The 18,749-nt window shown below is 35.3% G+C and overlaps 1 protein-coding gene across 2 annotated transcripts; it reads right to left on the bottom strand.

Annotated features, from left to right (window-relative positions):
* Positions 1–2,132: 2,132 nt before the first annotated feature.
* On the bottom strand, positions 2,133–6,901 carry LOC120772433. 2 transcript variants are annotated; one of them, XM_040101044.1, is made up of 7 exons: positions 6,508–6,900; positions 6,190–6,388; positions 5,928–6,121; positions 5,554–5,716; positions 5,388–5,496; positions 5,135–5,316; positions 2,133–2,425 (listed from the first exon to the last, which is right to left on the bottom strand). In XM_040101044.1, the coding sequence occupies exons 2-7, from the start codon at positions 6,257–6,259 to the stop codon at positions 2,346–2,348; spliced, it is 798 nt and encodes a 265-aa protein (XP_039956978.1). In that variant the 5' UTR covers positions 6,260–6,388; positions 6,508–6,900; the 3' UTR covers positions 2,133–2,345. The 2 variants fall into 2 exon arrangements, with proteins under 2 accessions (XP_039956978.1, XP_039956980.1); XM_040101046.1 differs by having other exon boundaries at positions 2,338–2,425; positions 5,125–5,316; positions 6,508–6,901.
* Positions 6,902–18,749: the final 11,848 nt, after the last annotated feature.

Here is an 18,749-nt window from a genome sequence, read left to right on the forward strand (position 1 = left end):
ATAAAAGGAAAGCAACAGCAAAAAGAAAGTATCGGACTGTTGCTATGTATAAATAAATATTATTTTACTGTTAACCATTTATTTAATAAAAAAATGTGTTGTCACTCACTAAAAATATACTAATTTTTATTTCCCCATTCGCATAAATTCCGAGTAAAATTAAAAAATTTATATACTAGTATCATACAGCGCACGCTCGAAAACGTGAACACTCTTAAACGAGAATACCCAGAAACGTGAACATACTTTTTTGGGCTTTGGCTATTCTAAAATGCAAACAAGCCAAGAAAGCTCTTATAGGTGAACAGTAAAGCTTTCAATGTTGGAATTTATTTTGCATCGCTCTTAAATAATTCTGAACTTGGGGAATCCCTAATAGTCAATTACGCGATTTGTTATCATGCAACCATAAAAAATCGCGTTGCAATTTTGGGTTTGCTTGAAGCTTTACATATTCACGTAGCTAGTTTTTACACTCGTGATGGATATTTTCAAAAGTTCAAAAAAATATTCGGCATTCGAATTCAGCTGTACTTCCGCAGTTTTGAAAGCAGCGCTCAGTTGTAAAGCCGGAGAAGTGGCGAATTACGTTTTTGTGTTGCTCACTAAGTCGCATAAACTTGTAATCTTGGTAAGCGTCAAAAATGATTTGAATGTACTGTGACCTCTAAGGGAAAAAGATATATGTATTTCAATTATTAGAAAAACAAAAAGAACAATAGAAGATAACTGTTTAAAACATTACGAAGTTAATCCGTTTATTTGTTGCGACGAAAGTTAAATCAAAATTATTTTTAATTAGATTCCAAATAAATTCAAATGAATCTTTCGGAATACAATTTTGTATCGAAGTTGTGTGTATATTAGAGTGGTTCAAAAAACATTTTTTTTTCGTTTGGTACTCGGAAAAATAGGTTCCTAGACACCTCTAAGAAAGCCTCTCAAAATATGAGTTTTTAATTGTAACGGGAAGGTCCTCCTACATACAGTTTTCTATTTTTTCTTATTATCAGATAGAAAAATTTATATCTCGCTTCCAACTACTTGAAAAATATCTTGTTCCTTAAATTTTATAGGCAATTGAATGCTCTACAAAAAAGGTCTATTATGATTTTTTCATAAACCCAAACGTTTAAAAGATATTAACAGTTAAAGTTTGATTATTTTTGGGAAAATTTTTTATTACTTATGAATTTTATAACTCAATGAAAAAAAAATTATTATGAATGATGAAACTTATAGGCTTTCTTAGAGGTTTCTAGGCACCTATTTTTCAGAGTACCAAACGAAAAAAAAAATTTTTTTTGATCCACCTTAATATGCATTGATGTTTGACGATGAATATCTCGTAAACGCTTAACTTAATCGAAAAATCAAATAAGACCATTTTTATAGAGCAGTAAATTTCCTACGAAATCTAAGGAACAGGATATTTTTTCAAATAGTTGGAAGCGAGATATAAATTTTTCTATCTGATAATAAGAAAAAATAGAAAACTGTATGTAGGATCTTCCCGGTACAATTAAAAACTCATGTTTGGAGAGGCTTTCTTAGAGGTGTCTAGGCACCTATTTTTCCGAGTACCAAACGAAAAAAATTTTTTTTTTTAACCACTCTAGTGTATACACTTAAATTACATAAATACACACATATAAATATGATTAATTTACAGCTGTGCAAGAACACCTGCTTCTCCTCAATGTACATTGCGGCCGAAGCCGGAATCGGTCGGAAGTCACACACTTAATGCATTATCGATTCCACTAAGGCCTACTAGTTAACCGCCAGAACAACACAACAATGGGCAATCTGAAAAGTTGATTTCGTTTTAAATTTTTGTATTTTCTTTCAAAATTCAAAATGAATTTTTCGGCTGGTAAACGCGCGAAGCACCGTCTTTCCAAAAAGCTTTCGCATACCCGGTCGATTTCTATGGCAGCTATAGTAAATTAAGCGATTTGTTCGACTTAATATAATATCTACACATACTCTGTTCTGCGTTTAAATATAAGAAATAATTAAGATGTTTAGTTCGTTTCGAAAAGTAAAAAATTCGTATTATTTAATTTATTAAGCTTATGAATCCTAAAATTTCTTTAGGTGATACTATTTAATGAATAAAAACACGTCCATTTGATCTAAACTATGTTTTTTTGTTTTCGTATTTATTAATGTTCAGTACACGTCTGTACTTATACATAAAAATATGAATATGATTTTTAATTTTTCTTGTTATGACATTTACATGCATTTACAAAATAAGCACTTTTGAAAATACCGCAAAATTCAGTTTTCATTAAAATCTAAACAAAAGTATTCTAAGTGAACAAAAATGTTCTATCAAACTAACTGCTCAGTGTTAAAGATGCAATCGATATTACTACGGCAACTGTAGTCCACTTGCGTTGTATATTTGTCGCTTTATCTGCAAAAGAAATTGACGACATACTTGTATAATATATTATTTTATGTCAATATACATATAAACAAATGTTTTTTATTAATCAAAATATTGGGATTAAGACGATTACATATACACACATATATGGCATAATTAGAAGAATTTCGCTTATGTTTAAGTGTATTGAATTGATAAATACGAGGTATGCTCAAAAAGTATCGCGAATTTTGTGTTTTTTCAAAAATTATTTATTTATTCATGAACATCTATTTTGTCCCCTTCAAAGTAATCCCCATGAGATATTATACACTTGTGCCAACGGTTTTTCCAATCTTCGAAGCACTTCAAAAAATCATTTTTTTTATCTTCTTCAGCTCCTTCTTCGATGCCGTCTTTATCTCAAGAGAAGCGTAACGTCGTTCTTTTCCTGGACCTCTTCTGTTTAGGGAACAAGAAAAAGTCACAGGGGGCCAGATCTGTGGAATACGGTGGCTGCGGCATCATTAGTGTGTTTTTTTACCAAATGTCGCGCACAAGCAACGATGTGTGAGCAAGGGCGTTATCGTGGTGCAAAAGCCAATTTTTGTTCTTCCACAAATCCGGGCGTTTCTGGCGGATTGCTTCGCGCAAATTGCGCATAACTTGCAGGTAATATTCCTTATTGACCGTTCTTCTCTGTGGCAAAAACTCATGATGCACCACGCCCCTGCAATCGAAGAAAACTGTCAGCAAACTGTCGCGATACTTTTTGAACACACCTCGTACTTTTTACAACGATGCTGATAAGTCTGTCGAATAAGGATATTGCTTCCACTGGTATCAGGGGATTGTCGATAGAGTTTTTTGCGTTTATGGTTTTTTATGCTTAAAAGTTGTGTGTTTTCTATTTTTAATTTTAAGATTAATTACATATTGTTCTAACGTTGATGGCAATAATTGCATTATTTTAAACCTTTTCGAGAAGTAACCTTGTATATGTACATACATATATAATTTTAATACTGATCATATAATAACAACATTAAAATTTAAAGAATAATTTATTTCTCTTTATTGCTTCTTTGAATTACTGATCAAGCTTCGCTATGTGAGCTTTAACAAGAAAGTATGTAAGTAGGCGCTTGTTACTTTTTATTGTTGACAAATTGAAAAATGTTGTAAATATAATGAATTAGATTCCTACAAGAGCTTTATTTTCATCGCACAATTGCAACTACAATGACTCGATCTGAACAATTTCTGCGAATAATGCACAACTGCTTTGAACAATAATAACTATATGCCCAACTTTGTGATAGAATCACTTTCGATCTTTCAGTTTGCATAGCAGCTATGTGCTTTAGTAGTCCACAAATGAGAGAGTAGAGAGAGAGAGAGAGAGAGTAGTAAGTAGAAAAAAACGTTTGCAAAATTTCTCAGATATATGTACATAAGTATATCTAAAAACTGAGGGACTAGTGCGCTTATCTACAGACAGACAGACAGACTAAATCGTTTCCGTTCGTCTTACTGATCATTTAAATACGTACATATGTACTATATATGTTTTGTAAGGTTTTCGACGTTGTCAACTTAATGTACCCTGTTCACGGTATACAAATGAGTTATGAGTAAAAGTAAGTAAAGTTCAGCAGTCTTGGAGCAGAACATTTTATTTCATAAAGGTCTAATATTTAACCCAATAATACCAAAGCGATTAAATTTTTATCAACTTTGCAGTATTGCAGTATTTGTCAAATAAACTATAAAAAAGGAAAGTTTCTAAATAGGCCATTTCAAAATCTCTGTGTGGTAATTTGAAAACTAGTAAGATGATCACTAAAGCTATTTTGGTTGATTTTGGTGATTGCTAATTGTAATTGACAAATATAAATATATGTGACCTGGTCTACGGAAAGGGGGCTTAGGTGTCAAAAAAAAGAGAACAATTAATGAGATAACGAGAAACTGGCGATTATTTTCAACAGCTTTTCTCAGAAAACTAGTCTTCGCACGTTAGCTCCCTTTTCGTAGACCAGGTCACATATATTATTTTTTAAAGATTCTATCTATGGACATAATTTCAGGTTTTTCATCACAAATTAAAGCCCAGCGAAATTAATCGAAATAAATGAAATTTTTGCGCACAGGAGAAGAAATCACAAGTAGTTCATGGCAGACAAACAATTTTTATTTTCTTTTGAAGGCAAGCGAATTTTTTGTTTTCTATAATAACTTAAAAAACTATGTAAAAAGTAAATAAGGGTTATAAACTATGCAAATAACTAAATATAAATTTTATTAAATCAATTGAACTAATTATAAGTATGTAATTAAAAGTAATCTACAAATATTTAAATTATAAAAATATATTTTTGTTACTTTTTAATATGGAAATAATTGTTTGAATTATTAATCTTAAATAAATATCCTAGCTCTGCGTTTATAGCTCAAGTGTGAGATGCATACATATACATACATATATGAAATGTGCAATTGTACGATCAATGTAAACAATTTTTGTTGGGGTAAACGTGGATGTATGGTGTGCCTCCATGGATGTTGTGGATTTACTTCTTTATATGCACATATACATACATATATATATGTATATGTGTTTAGATTCCAATTTCACAAATTGCAAATAAATTGCACTTTGTGTATGTGCCGAGAAGGTTAGACTTTAACAATTTCTTTTCAATATGTCTTTTTAAAGATCCTTGAATGTAATAAAAAAAGCTTACCTCTACTTACCATAGAAAATTGTTTCTCTCCTCTTAGTATAAGTGGTACCAAGTAGGAAAAATGAACACGAGATCGGTGTAGGCGATTCCAATTTATCCCGCGGAATTCTCGTTCTGACTGTCGTACTATACAGACCGCTTGAGTTCTGATCAGTGTGTGTCAGAACTGAGTCTATTATCTTTGTATCAAACCTACGAAGAACCAGGACAGTAAAAGAAGAATTGAATAACTAAAATAAAGTAAGCATTCAGAGTTCACCTACATTACAGAAAGTTGGGGTTGGGGAAATACATTTTGCACCGCGCACATTATATCTACGTCACTTTGCTCTCCATCCATTTTCGTTTCTAACACGAAATCGGACTCAGGAACTGTTGAAATAGCATGTGAATATCACTTAAAAATATGACTTTAACATAAAAACATACCAACAATTTGAAGACGGGCACTTTTCTTATCTGTGGACTCGAACGTTTGTACGGTGCATGTGTACTCCCCAGTCATATTCCAATCTGGTTTCGTTATAGTTATAACACCAGGACTGCCTTCCATGGTGAATATCTTGGTGTCTATTTTGGACTTCATTATGCCCTTGAAGTATTTGGGATTGAATTTGAAATGTCTGATTTCATATCGCTACAGATTAAACTACAAGCAACAACTGTTCGTTCTATTTTATACACATCTACATAACATTTGTATACGTAAAATTTTGTGTAAATCGAATTGTGTTGTGTTAAATCGAACTACATACCGATAACATTTCGAAAATACCCTAGTAAATCAACTAGCAAACTCTTACCATGGCAAAACCCTTTACTGATGGTATCCATTGGTAAATGGAGTGATTGTTGAATAACCACTTTAATACGAATCCTTTTTCGCGCGGCTCTACCTCGTACTCGCAATCCAGCACCAGGGGATCAGGCTCAGTATTCCGATCCAAAGTGTATGTGTGAGGGACTTTGAGATTTGTTATCCGAACCGAATTGGTAACTTAAGGAATTTCCGATATTATCAATGTCAGCTAATATTATTAAGGAAATTTTAGAGCAGCGTCTTACCTGAGAGCAATGTCAGCCATGTGAGTGTGGAAATGCACAAGGACCATTTGTTCGCCATCAGCACCAGCATTTAAGGGATTATTGTCGCCCACGTACAATTCAATGCACTGTTGCAGCGCGTTCGTTGCACCGTTCGGAATGGGGTGAGCGACCAAGCGAGCTGCTTACTTCGCAATTTTCATGCTTTTTAATTCACTAACTGGATAAAGACAATCGTTCACATTAGCAAATATACTCGTTGGTATATAATATGTATGTATGATATATACATACATATGTGCGTGTTATAGCGGTGTTTCGCTTACTGGATTTACTTACTTATAAGATTAACCTAATATACGCGTATACCTAAAGTTTAAAGTTGCTCTTCACCACATAATTAGGCCTTCGAATTGTTCGAGTATCGATGTTAGTCGTCTTAACTTCTGGGTATGTGTGTAAGGTTGAGTTTTTCAAATGAGTATCTGTTTTCGTGCAACGAGTCGGACTTAAATTTTATATAAATTGTGACTGCTGCACAAACTATTGGTTAATATAGTTTGTGTTTATTTGTGCCTAGTCCTTTGGCTTTTTCTACTGTTATTTTCACTTTCGCCATCCATTCACTTCACGTTCGTATAAATTTTCGTGTGAAAAATCGACTTTTTAACTTTGAGCAGGTAAGTGGGTATGGAATTGTTATACTTGTGGGTACACAATAGTGTTGCTTCCTTTTTGCTTATATTTGCTTGCAGTTGTCTTCTTTCCAAAAGCTTTTGACGGATAGATTACTCCACCGTTATGCGCATACTCGGAACAAGTTGCATACATTTAGCGTACGATAAAGCTTTTTATATTGCTTTCCAAAAAACAGCGTTGCATTTGGTTGTTCATAAGCAGCTGTTTGCGTCTTCCTTCAACTCTTCCTTTTCCGGAACAATATACAATATTTATAATTTATAATTATCAAATGCAGTGAAAGCTCTATTAAACGGATGCTCTATTAAACGCACATCTGCACATTTGCGGATTGCTACATTTTTTTATGTTTATTCAGGACAATTTATTAAGCGAACAATTTTATTAACCGGACAGAAAGGCTGATTCTGCCAGGGTCCGCTTATGGGAAATTTCACTGTAGAACTGTCATTGTAGGATTACAGATTGGCTTACTGCAAGGCGATTATTAAAGAAAATTTGAGTTTTTTACTTGTGATAGGTAGAGGTAGTCCGTAGAATCACATTTCCGGACCAATACAAAAAAAGATCATCATCATTATCAGTATCATGAAGTAGCTTACAAATGGGATTATGGTAGTTTGGCTACATTTCCAAAGAATTCTAGTTCTTTCTATTTATTTTCTCTAAGTAGAAACCATAGATTCTTTCCTCAATTGTATAAGAAGCGCCATGTACATACATATGAAGTTTTTATATGGTCGGATATAGGGGATTTCAATCAACGGTTGACTTAAGACTTTTCAGAAATGAAATACATCATGGAATGTATATTTGTATATTAAATAAATTTACTGTTATTATCAATTATGCAGTCCAGTAAATTACTATAGCATTAATATTATTAATTGCATTTATCAGTTTGAAAGGAAATGTATTTAAATTTTTTATTATTATTATTCTTTATTCTTCAATTGTGGAGGATTTCGGATAACATATAATTTCGATAAATTTGAGATCTGACAAATAAGCTGGTAAATTGAAAACAGCAACGGCATTTGCAGCAAAAAAATGTTTTTTTCCCAATTATTATTATTAGTTTCTTTTTTATTCTCTCGCAACATGTTGCAACAGAGTATAATAGTTTTGTTCACAAATGTTTGTATATGGAAATACAGAATTGATCAAGACGATGAGATGAGTTGAAATTAGGGTGGTTATTTGCTCGTCCATTCGTGCAAACGATAATTTGAGTATACACAAGAAAAACGTCAACTTACCCTTTACATGAGCATTTTTTTTAACAAAAGGGTATACCAATATGATTTTCTTGATTTTGATCGGTCAGTTTAAATTGCAGCTATATGCTGTAGTTGTCATTTTGTATTACAACTGTATGTTATAGTTGTCATATCTTGTATAGTTTCTTCGAAGATTGTAGCAATGCCTTGGATAATATTGTCTCTGCAAAATTATCTTCACGAAATAAAAACGTTTTCCCTACAAGAGTTATATCGGTCAGTTTGTTTGGCAGCTATATCCTATAGTTGTCTGATATCGGTTCCGTCTCTGTTCGTCACGCTGATTATTTATGTTTGTATATTTTTTATAGAGTCTCCCACTTTTCTTTCGTGATGTTACAATCACCATGGCCAGGGTATAATTAGGATATCATGATAAAACTTGGAGCACGTGATCCTTGGTGCAAAATATACACGAGATTCTACTGAAATTCGGTATTATATCTAACAATATAACCCAATGTATATTTTAATAATTACACTGGTTAACAAAATTTGAACTATCTTTGCCATATACAAACTCATATCAAATTTTGAGTGTACTGGGATCAACAATGGAAACAATAATATGTGACTGAGAAAAAATTGACACGTCAGGTTTTAATGTGATTTTAAAACATATGTATGTATGTAAATTTTCTTAAAAAATACAAACATCTGCTACATTCAGAGAAATTAATGCCGTATATAGAAAAAATATATTTGGCTTCTGGAAGCTTTTATTACACACGGGTTATGCATACCTTATTTGTTTTGCATTTATACCCCAAAATAAGAGTTAAAATTAACAAGTAAGGAAGGGCCAAGTTTAGGTGAAATGGAAAATGTTATATTCTTGAAACTTGCAAGGATCAAATTTAAGGAAATACCTTCAGATAGAGATTACAAACAAATTTGATATCATATTGACTTATTTTGATAGTCAACAAGTCACTTAGTTTTATGACCATATTTTACTTCCCTTCAGTGAAAATTATACTAAATCATCCTCAAATGAGTTATGTATATCTGACATAAACTTAACCGCAAAAACTAAATTAAATATATTGAGTTGATGCGGAAAACGTCAACCAGAAGATTGGAATTCATTATAGTAGGGATATGAGGTTTAACCGAAGTCTAGACCAATTCTATTCGTGTTCAGTGGTAAGCCACATAATATTTAAGGAAATTTGTCCATTTAGATATCACATGTTTTGATCAACTTAAAATATTTAAAGACAGGTGGAAAGTCGGAAATCATTATACAGGATATATTGGGTGCATAGAAATGGAAGAGCTGATTGCATTATATATTTTCAAGTAACTTTATAAATATATAAATAGACGCATGTATCTGTGAACAATTGATAAAACAACCTCTTTCTAAAATCCCAAGTTTTCAGTTTATATTTCTGATAATGTATCCAACGTATCCTCATCCATTCAGACTTTGCCACTGAATTTATTAAATAATAAATTTATTACTATATACATACTTTGTATGTATGTATGAAAACAAAAACTAAGTACGATTTGGAGAAATTTATTTAAAACAAGTATGGGAGGGCTGCAACCGAACATTTTATACTCTTGCAACTTACAAGAATCAAAGCCAGGGAAACACTTTATGGTGTAAAACTGAGGATCGAAATCCAAGCAATTTTATATATAGTACATATAAATCCTGTACTGACAGACACATAAAATTTGTTAGAAAAACGAAAATAATTATGTGTAGTATATGGAAGTTGGTGTGGTATCGACCAGATTTGGCCTATTTTTCCACACCACGTACTATTAACATGTCACTTACTAAAAAACTAATCATATAGAGTAAAGTCAACCGGATGTTCGAAATTGATATTAGTTATATGGGGGGTAGGCCAAGTCAGTGGCGTAGCTAGGGGGAGGCGAAGGGGGCCGTCGCCCCGGGCGCAACGTCTTGGGGGCGGCAAAACGATCTTCGCCGTCTTTTAATATTCAGAGAAAAATACTTTTTCGCTTTGTCTAGCGATGTGTCACTCTCACAGTTATCCTATGCTTTGAATGTAACACATACTTTTATTTCTCCAATTTTTCATAAATGGTATTTAAAAACTCCAATTCGGACAAAAATTAATGCAAATTGTGTCAAAAGTGTAAAAGATATAGGGCGAAAATGGGTTTTTTCTATGGCTTTTAATAAGATTTCTTGTAAATTTACTATCAATTTCCTCAAAAACTGTATTGTGAGAATTTTGGAACTTCAGAATTTGCGAGGCTTCTAGTTCCTAAATTTTACATACTTAATATCGAAGATATTTTGTAAAAATTCACTTTTGTTCGAACCACCTCATGAAACTTGTAGGTAGGAAGATTTTTTTTGTTTTTTTCTTTTTTAGATCGCCCAAAAAACAGCCCTTTGTCTGATGAAATTCGAGTCAATTCCGGTACGTAGAACCAGCTGTCGTGGGAATTGGTAGATAAAGGGGGGCGGCAGAACATCCTTGGCCCCGGGCGCCGGTAGCTACGCCACTGGGCCAAGTTATCCCTCAAATTTATCTATTTTAGACACAAAGATACACTGTTATGAGTAAAACACACTCTCTCATTTTTATTGAGATAGCCGACCGATATATGCGGTACAAAGTCACCTGGAAGTTCGGTTAACTTTATATTAGGTATATGGGACTAATAGATGTATTGGTCCGATTCAACAAATTTTTGTCATACAGACATAACATTGTCAGAGGAGTACTATCCCTGAATTTCAAATATCAGATATCTCAGACATTGATCGATATTTTAGAAAAAAAAGTTAACTATAGTACCTACGGTCTTAATATTCGGTACCTTGAGGCTTGAAGAGTTATGATTGGATTTGAACAATTTTGGGTCATAAGGTGGTATATACTAAATGCATTATTTGTGCAAAGTTTAATCCCGTTATATTAATTGTTTCTTGTGTATTGAAAAGTAAAAGAATCAAGTGCAATTTAAAATTGTGCTATGTGGGAAGTATGCGTAATTATTGTCAGCTTTCAATCATTTACGCAATGTGATATAGGAATATGATAATAATTCCACGTACCAAATTTTGTCGAAATCGATCGGTCGGGTCCCGTGATATGGTATTTCACCAAAAAGTGGCCGGTGCCACGTCCATTTTTACCCCAGCCACTATAAAGCCTTGTCATACCATCGCGGCGGCAAATTTTTACGTTTCTGGCGCATTTAGTTATTGATTTATCGCGCTTTTTGTAGTTTTGAACAGTACCGTTATATGGGGAGTGAACGGAATTTTTATCCGTTTTCATCCTTCTTGTTTCACTTCGTGGACAATATATTTATTATTTGTAATAGCTTTTAAATCCGCCAGTCGACAAGCCCTACCTACGTTAAAGTGCAACTCTAAGTCGAGAGAAGCAAAAATCCTACAATTTCTGGATGGTGAGTGTCTCGGCGACAGTACGCCCTCCCAACATCATCTACACCTTCGAAGGCTTCGCTTAATGGTTAATGCTCGGCCGTGCGTTGTGCAACCAAATATGCGCGCATTTGGTCAGGGAGATGTGAGAGTCACCTTGCTCTTAATACTTCCTCATCTATATCTGGAACTAAATGCAGATCGTTTACACGACGTCCTTCAACCTTCTCAAGGGCATAATATAGCTGCAACATCGCTTACAACGACTCACCACTCGAATCCTATAGCCATAGAGCGACAACTCGCTCACAATACGAAATGCCTTCAGAAGCACCCATCAAACCACTGGACGAAAACGTTTTCGTTCACAACGCATCAACAGAAGCAGATCGGTCTCTCCTACCATATCCACGTGTAACACCTGCTGGTATCACAAAAAGTGCCCTAAAAATGCACACCTGATTGCCAACAAGCGGGAAGCGCACAAGAGAGACGTTAGCGGCAGAAAGCGCCTCTCTCCCACCATCGTACCGCCTATTTACCACGGACCGCCACTTAAACACACAATTTCTAGTGGACACAGGCTGCGAAGTTTCGGTCTACCCTCACAAACGAGCAACTAATACGAAGATGGCGCCCGGCTAGCAACTCATAGCAGTTAACGGAACACCCGTTAATACTTATGGTGTCGTAACAATCGGTTTCAACATCGGCCTTCGCAGAGCGCTAACATGGCATCCACAAAACGGCTATAATCATACCGTTTGGTCTCTTCGAGTTTCCATTCGGACTCCGAAACGCAGCTCAGACCTTTCAACGCTTCATCGAGGAGGTAACCCGAAATCTACCTTTCGTTTTCGCATACATCGATAATCTACTGGTCGGATCTGCCAACGAATCAGAGCACAAACAACATTTGCGTATCGTCATTCAACGCCTTCAACACTATGGCTTAGTCATCAACACAACAAAATCATGTCTAGGTCTCAAACAAATCGAGTTTCTAGGGCATACAATTTCCGCCCATGAAATAAAACCGCACCCGGATAACTATTCCGAGTGGGCCATCTTTTCAGAAGCATCTGAATGCGGAATTGCTGCCGCGCTTCAGCAGCCTATTGGCGAACAATAGCAACCGCTTGCATTCTTTAGTCGCAAACTTGAACCATCTGTTCAAAAACGATCGACCTACGATCGTGAACTCAACGCAGTCTACGAAGCAGTGAAATATTTTCGCCATATTTTTGAGGGACGGCACATCGCAAATCTACACTGATCACAAACCCTTAATGCACGCATTCAAACAGAGGATCGAACGCGCCATGGCAATTTCGACGACTTGATTATTCGGTCAGTTTACCACCGATATACGACACTTATCCGGTTTCAGCAATATCGTTGCGGACGCCTTATCTCGATTCGATGCCATTCACACAGCAGTTAAGTACATCCGAAGACCTTGCATGCCCTCAAACCAACCACGCAGAACTTCAACAACTACTCAACAGCTCGAATACACCATTAGAGCTACGCAAAATCAACAGCAACACCACGGACATTGCTATACAACGTCCGGAGTGCTTTACGTGAGTACCTGCCGGCGACGGCCTAACCTCTCGGTGCTTTCTAGAAGCACATAGATCAATACAATGCGTTGGTCAGCGTCCCAAAGTATAAATGCATTTAGCACGTATACTTTGGTTCCAATTGCTTCAGGTGGATAGGGACACCTTAGTCACCATGGTCGGGTAACTAGGCCGACCTAAAACATCTGCCGTATTATGGGTCCGGCACCCGGCCGCAATTCGACTTCACATTGGACTGAAATTTTTCAACCCTGCATGCCTTTAGGTTTAAATCACAGCCACCACTAATCTCCACAAACGGCCAAACCCAATGAGCAGATTGGAGTAAACTCCAATGGCTAACTGCTCCCCGTGTTGAGCCATCAAAACTCAATGACTGGTGACATTTGTCGCTTGAGCAATAAATATAAAGCCTATAATATCATTTCAAGCTGAGTATTTCTGACATAGACTATGCTGACATTTCAAGGCAAGCCCAGAATGAGAGACAAAGTTCATATGGATTTTAGTCGCCTCTTACGACAGGCATGCCTTACTACGGGTATATTCTCCCCTACCCGCAGGGGGGGGGTCCGTACTTTCCTGTAGTATTATACATATATTAGAAACTGTTCAAGCCCCTAGATACCGAATATTTAGACCCCGTTACCTATAGTTGTTTTTTTAGGTTGACTATTCAGTATGGTATCATACATTCAGGAGCGGAATGAAGATATTTTGTTGCATAATATTTCTAATTCGTGTGAAATTGAGGAGTTAGAAGTGCTCGATGATGAGAAGTACGATTTAGATACAAATGTGCAGAAAATAAAACCAAACGAAGCCGTCGAAATACTAAACAGGGCGTTGGATTAGGCTCAATGCGAGAATGTTGAGCAAAATGACTTAAATGTATTAAGATGTTTAAGAAAGAAGGCTCTCTTCCAAGTGTTGGAAATAAAAAAATAACCGATTTTTGTTTTAAATGCATATGTGTGCATGTACAATACCGATACCACGGTTTTAATTAGTTGACGTTTTCCCGAGTGCATTGTATTTTGAAGAATGCGCACGATAGGAAGTCGCCTTGTCTGAAACCGCGTTTGGTATCGAACAGCTCGGAGAGATCCTTCTCGATCCGGACAGAGCTTTGGTATTGCTCAACGTCAGTTTTCATAGTCGTATTAATTTTGCGGGGATATCAAATTCAGACTTAGAGGTAAGGCAGCTTCGTTTTGTGCTGTTAAAATCGACCAAGAGGTGGTGTGTGTCGATCTTCTTTTCACGGGTCTTTTCCAAGATTTGGCGCGAATATCTGGTCAGTTGTTGATTTTAGTCTTTCACACAGTATGTTCGGTAGAACCTTGTATGCGATGTTGAGGAGGCAGTTCTTTGCCGCCGTATTTGAAGAACTCGGCCGGCAGTCCATCGGCCCCGCCGCTTTGTTGTTATTCAGACAAATTATGCTTTAATAAGATTGCTATTACTATAAAAACGAGTGTTCATTTAAGCTCGAGGATTGCAAAAAACAATAACTAGAACGGAAAGGCATCTCCTTTCCCTTACCTTTCACGCATGTGTTTCTCTTACGAGAGCAACAAGTCCCGCTAGCTATGACGCCGCCGCATGATCAGTACCGTTAGCATGTTAGCTTATTGAGAATAATGTTGGTTAGTCGAAAAAGTCTTTTTGTATTTCTAATCAAACTTCAACTTATTTTTTATACTCTTGCAACCAGTTGCTACAGTTCACCTGATGGTTATAGTACGTATCACCTAAAACTAAACGAGATAGATATAGGTTTATATAATTGTATATGTATGTACATATAAATGATCAGGGTGACGAGAAAAGTTGAAATCCGGTTTGTTTCTTAGGGCAAAAAAAAGTTCGAGTTCCACAAATCGCCATTAACCTAAAACCTATAAAGTGTCATTTCTAAGCACCAAAATGAAATATAAAGCTCATATTTAGCAGAGGGGATCGCAGTAGCCAGGGGCATGTGTGGAAAAACAGTTTGAAAAAGTAGGGGTGGCCCCGCTCTCTATTAAGTTTAATGTATATGTCTCCTAAACCACTAAAGCTATAACAACCAAATTTGCTGAGTGCAAATCTTATAAGAACTTCTACCGACGGTGTGAAAATGGAATAAGAACCCCGTTCACTCTCCATATAACGGTACTGTTCAAAACTACTAAAAGCGCGATAAATCAATAACTGAATGTGACGGAGACGCAAAAATTTACCGCCGAGGTGGTATGACAAAGCTTTATAGGGACCGGGGTAAAATTTAGACGATGGGCGTGACGTCGCCTACTTTTTTGTGAATTCCCATATCTCGGGACCTGACCTACCGATTTCGACAAAATTTGGTATGTGGTATTTTTTTTTACATTTCTTTATCATGTTGTAAAAATGAGCGATTTGATCGGTAATATCGGTCAATGTGTGAGATATATAATTGAAAGTCAGGGATAGTACTTCCCTGAGAATGGTATGTCTGTATGTTAAAAATGGCTTGAATCAGGTCAATACTTCCCTTAGGTATATGGGGGACCTAATTAAAGACTTTCGAACTTCCAGGTGACTTTATGCTGGCCAATATTTTAGTTATCTCAATATAAATTAGAGAGCGTGTTTTACTCATAACATTGTATCTTTTTGCCTAAAATAGATAAATTTCAGCGAAAACTTGACTTACCCCCCATATAACTATTATCAGGATTTTCGAACATTCGGCTGACTTTACTCCATATGATTAGTTTTTTGGTATGTAACATGTTAATAGTATGTGGTGTTTGGAAAAATAGATAAATTCTGGTCGATACTACCTCAACTGCCATATATAGTACTACATAGAATGGTTTTTGTTTTTCTAACAAACCTTATGTGTCTGTCAGTATAGGAGTTATATGTATATAGTATACCAGGTATTATATTGAACAGTTTTGTCGTTTGATAAGAAAAACACAATTTTATGATTCAAAATACACTTTATTATTCAGTGTAATCTCCCTGAACATTAATACACTTGCTCCTTCAATCTGTGGGCCCATCCCTAAAGTGAGAATCCGGATACGGTTCAACAGCCGTTATGAAGAAGTCCATTTGATGAAAAACGGTTGCCACGCATAAATTTTTTGAGTTCTGGAAACAAATAGAGATCGCTGGGGGCCAAATATGGTGAATACGGTGGATGCTCCAACAATTCGAACTTTCATTCATGGATTTTAACCATTGTCAAAATGCTCTTGTGACTCGGTGCATTGTCCTGATTAAAAAGGATTTTTTTCCCAGTTTTTCACGAATTTTTTCCTTCAACTGGTCCACAAAGTTGTAATAATATTGAGAATTAATGGTTTTACCAGTTTGCATGTAATCCACAAATAAAGTTCCTCTCGCATCCCAAAAACTAATGTCATAACCTTTTTGTCTTTAAATCATTAGTTATAATTATAATACATGTTAAATAAACTCAATAAAAGAAAAATAACTTACATTTTACCTCCGATTATTTTTAACTGATATATTCAAAACATTTTTTTTTAATTTGTACTATAACGTTTCTCAAATAGCTAACGAGTGAGATTTCGATTCTTTCGTACAAACAAGAACACGTTATAGAATGAGGAAATTTCAAATTTCGACAGTGCGTATTCGATAGCGAGTACAACGATACGAAAACAAAAAAAAATACATGAATTTCGCTCGTTAACGTGTGCCGCGATTCGGGCCCTGGTTAACACCACTCTTAAGCCTCTTGTTTTTATCGACGCACAAAATCCACTTTAACCTTTTTAAAACGCTCCAAAGCGTGCTGAGAAAGTCGCATTCGAATGTATTTTTGTACCATTGTTAGCGAAAGCGTCTCCCATTTTGCACACCGCTTTCAAAAACCCAAAATTTCACTTAAAATATGGCCCACATTGCCTAATGAGATATGTGGAGCCTCTATTAAATCTCTCTTAGTCAAAACCGTATCCTGTATTTTGGCTATGTTTTCTGGTGTTGATACGATTTTGGACGTCCTTTTACTATTCTAATTGTAGGTAAACAATCATTATACACTTTTAACATTCGTTCGTGAATTTCTTTTGGTTCTACACCTTCCAAAAATAAGAATTTTATCACTGCTCGATATTCAATTTTTTCCATTGTAAAACAATACTGTGACACTATATGGCTTGTAAACAAAGAACGAATTGACAGATTGAAATGAAACTTTACAAATCATGTTCATATGAAGAAAGATCCAACAAAACAAAAAAAATTTTGGCTAGTAGCAACGCCCTCTCTTATCGAACGACAAAACTTATTGAACAACCTGGTATGTATATAGTATATATAACTTGCTTGGATTTCGATCCTCAGGTTGACGTTTTGCACCATAAAGTATTTCCCTGGCTTTGATTCTTGTAAGTTGCAAGAGTATAATATGTTCGGTTGCACCCGAACTTAGCCCTCCCTAACATTTTGATCGACCAATTTTTGCCATCTTTCCCTTACGAACATTATTCCATCAGTGTACAACTTTCATCAGTGTTAATCTTTCACATCGAAATTTCCAGAACGGAAGCGAGCGAACCATTGTTGTGCTACACGAACTGATACAGCATCGTCTCCGTAAACTTCACAAATTTCTTTGGTGGCTTGCGTGGCATTCTTCCCTTTTTTATAAAAAAATATCAAACTATAGCGAATTCCTTCATTATTTTCACTCATTTTTTAACAGCTGTAACTTTTTTTCAACTTCCCCGATTTTAATTTTTTTTGGTTAAATCAAGCTTAAAATCTCATCTTTCCAACACTATATGGCACGGGAGATACACGACTGCAACGACATCTATTGACAAAATACGAAAATACTTTTTCGACTACAGAAATATTATAAGTATATAAAAGGTTTCAGTTAATTAAATAATAATTTCTATATTTTAAGGCAGTAAGGAATTATTTTTTAGAGGAGCGTAGTCTTATGACGGCTAGTGTATATTTGACTGTTATAAATTACGTTACAATAAGTGTTCTTTTATAAAAACAAAAAAATAAAAAAATAAATAAATAACAACAATAACTATCTTATATTTCAATAAGTTTTGAGTTTAAGTTTTATGAATTATTCCATTTGGACATTTCATTCTAAAGAATTCCAAATCGAAAAACGTCGTGTGGTCGCCGCTTATCCTCCCCATTAGACTGTAACATACTATGCGATATAGACTTCATTGGTACGAGTACATGGGAGAGGAGTCAACGCCAAGAATGTAGATGAATCTGTTGTTTGTGGATTGAGTGTAACTTATACGAGAATGTTTAATTATCTCGTATTGACTTCACATTTTGTAATTGATCAACATGTATACTGGTCTACAGGAAGAGCTATTTTAATGAACTAAGGTAAGAGAGTTAATCGAAAGAGACAACTATATTTGATTATTTGCTAGGAGAAAGTAAATCTTTAACTACAAAACTTATCAATAGGGAGTTATGTGGAAAGTGGTAAAAAAAATTTCCCCAGGAGTAGAATTGTTGATTAGAGTGATATATATCACATGGCGTGGTTTGTTGTCCCTGTCGGTCTATTTTTGTAGCGGCCTTATTGAAAACCCCTTTACATAAAAGCAGGAGGCACTTAAGTAACCGATATTC

Source organism: Bactrocera tryoni, chromosome 3, assembly GCF_016617805.1.
Source record: "Bactrocera tryoni isolate S06 chromosome 3, CSIRO_BtryS06_freeze2, whole genome shotgun sequence".
NCBI classification, from domain to species: Eukaryota; Metazoa; Arthropoda; class Insecta; order Diptera; family Tephritidae; genus Bactrocera; species Bactrocera tryoni.

What these genes read in the sequence shown, in the direction of transcription:
- LOC120772433 (XM_040101044.1), bottom strand. Translation starts at nt 6,259, where the DNA reads ATGCTGGTGCTGATGGCGAACAAATGGTCCTTGTGCATTTCCACACTC. An exon ending in ATGGCTGACATTGCTCTCAG is followed by an intron (nt 6,122 to 6,189) that starts GTAAGACGCTGC and finishes AAATTCCTTAAG; the next exon opens with TTACCAATTCGGTTCGGATA. An exon ending in CAGTAAAGGGTTTTGCCATG is followed by an intron (nt 5,717 to 5,927) that starts GTAAGAGTTTGC and finishes AAATACTTCAAG; the next exon opens with GGCATAATGAAGTCCAAAAT.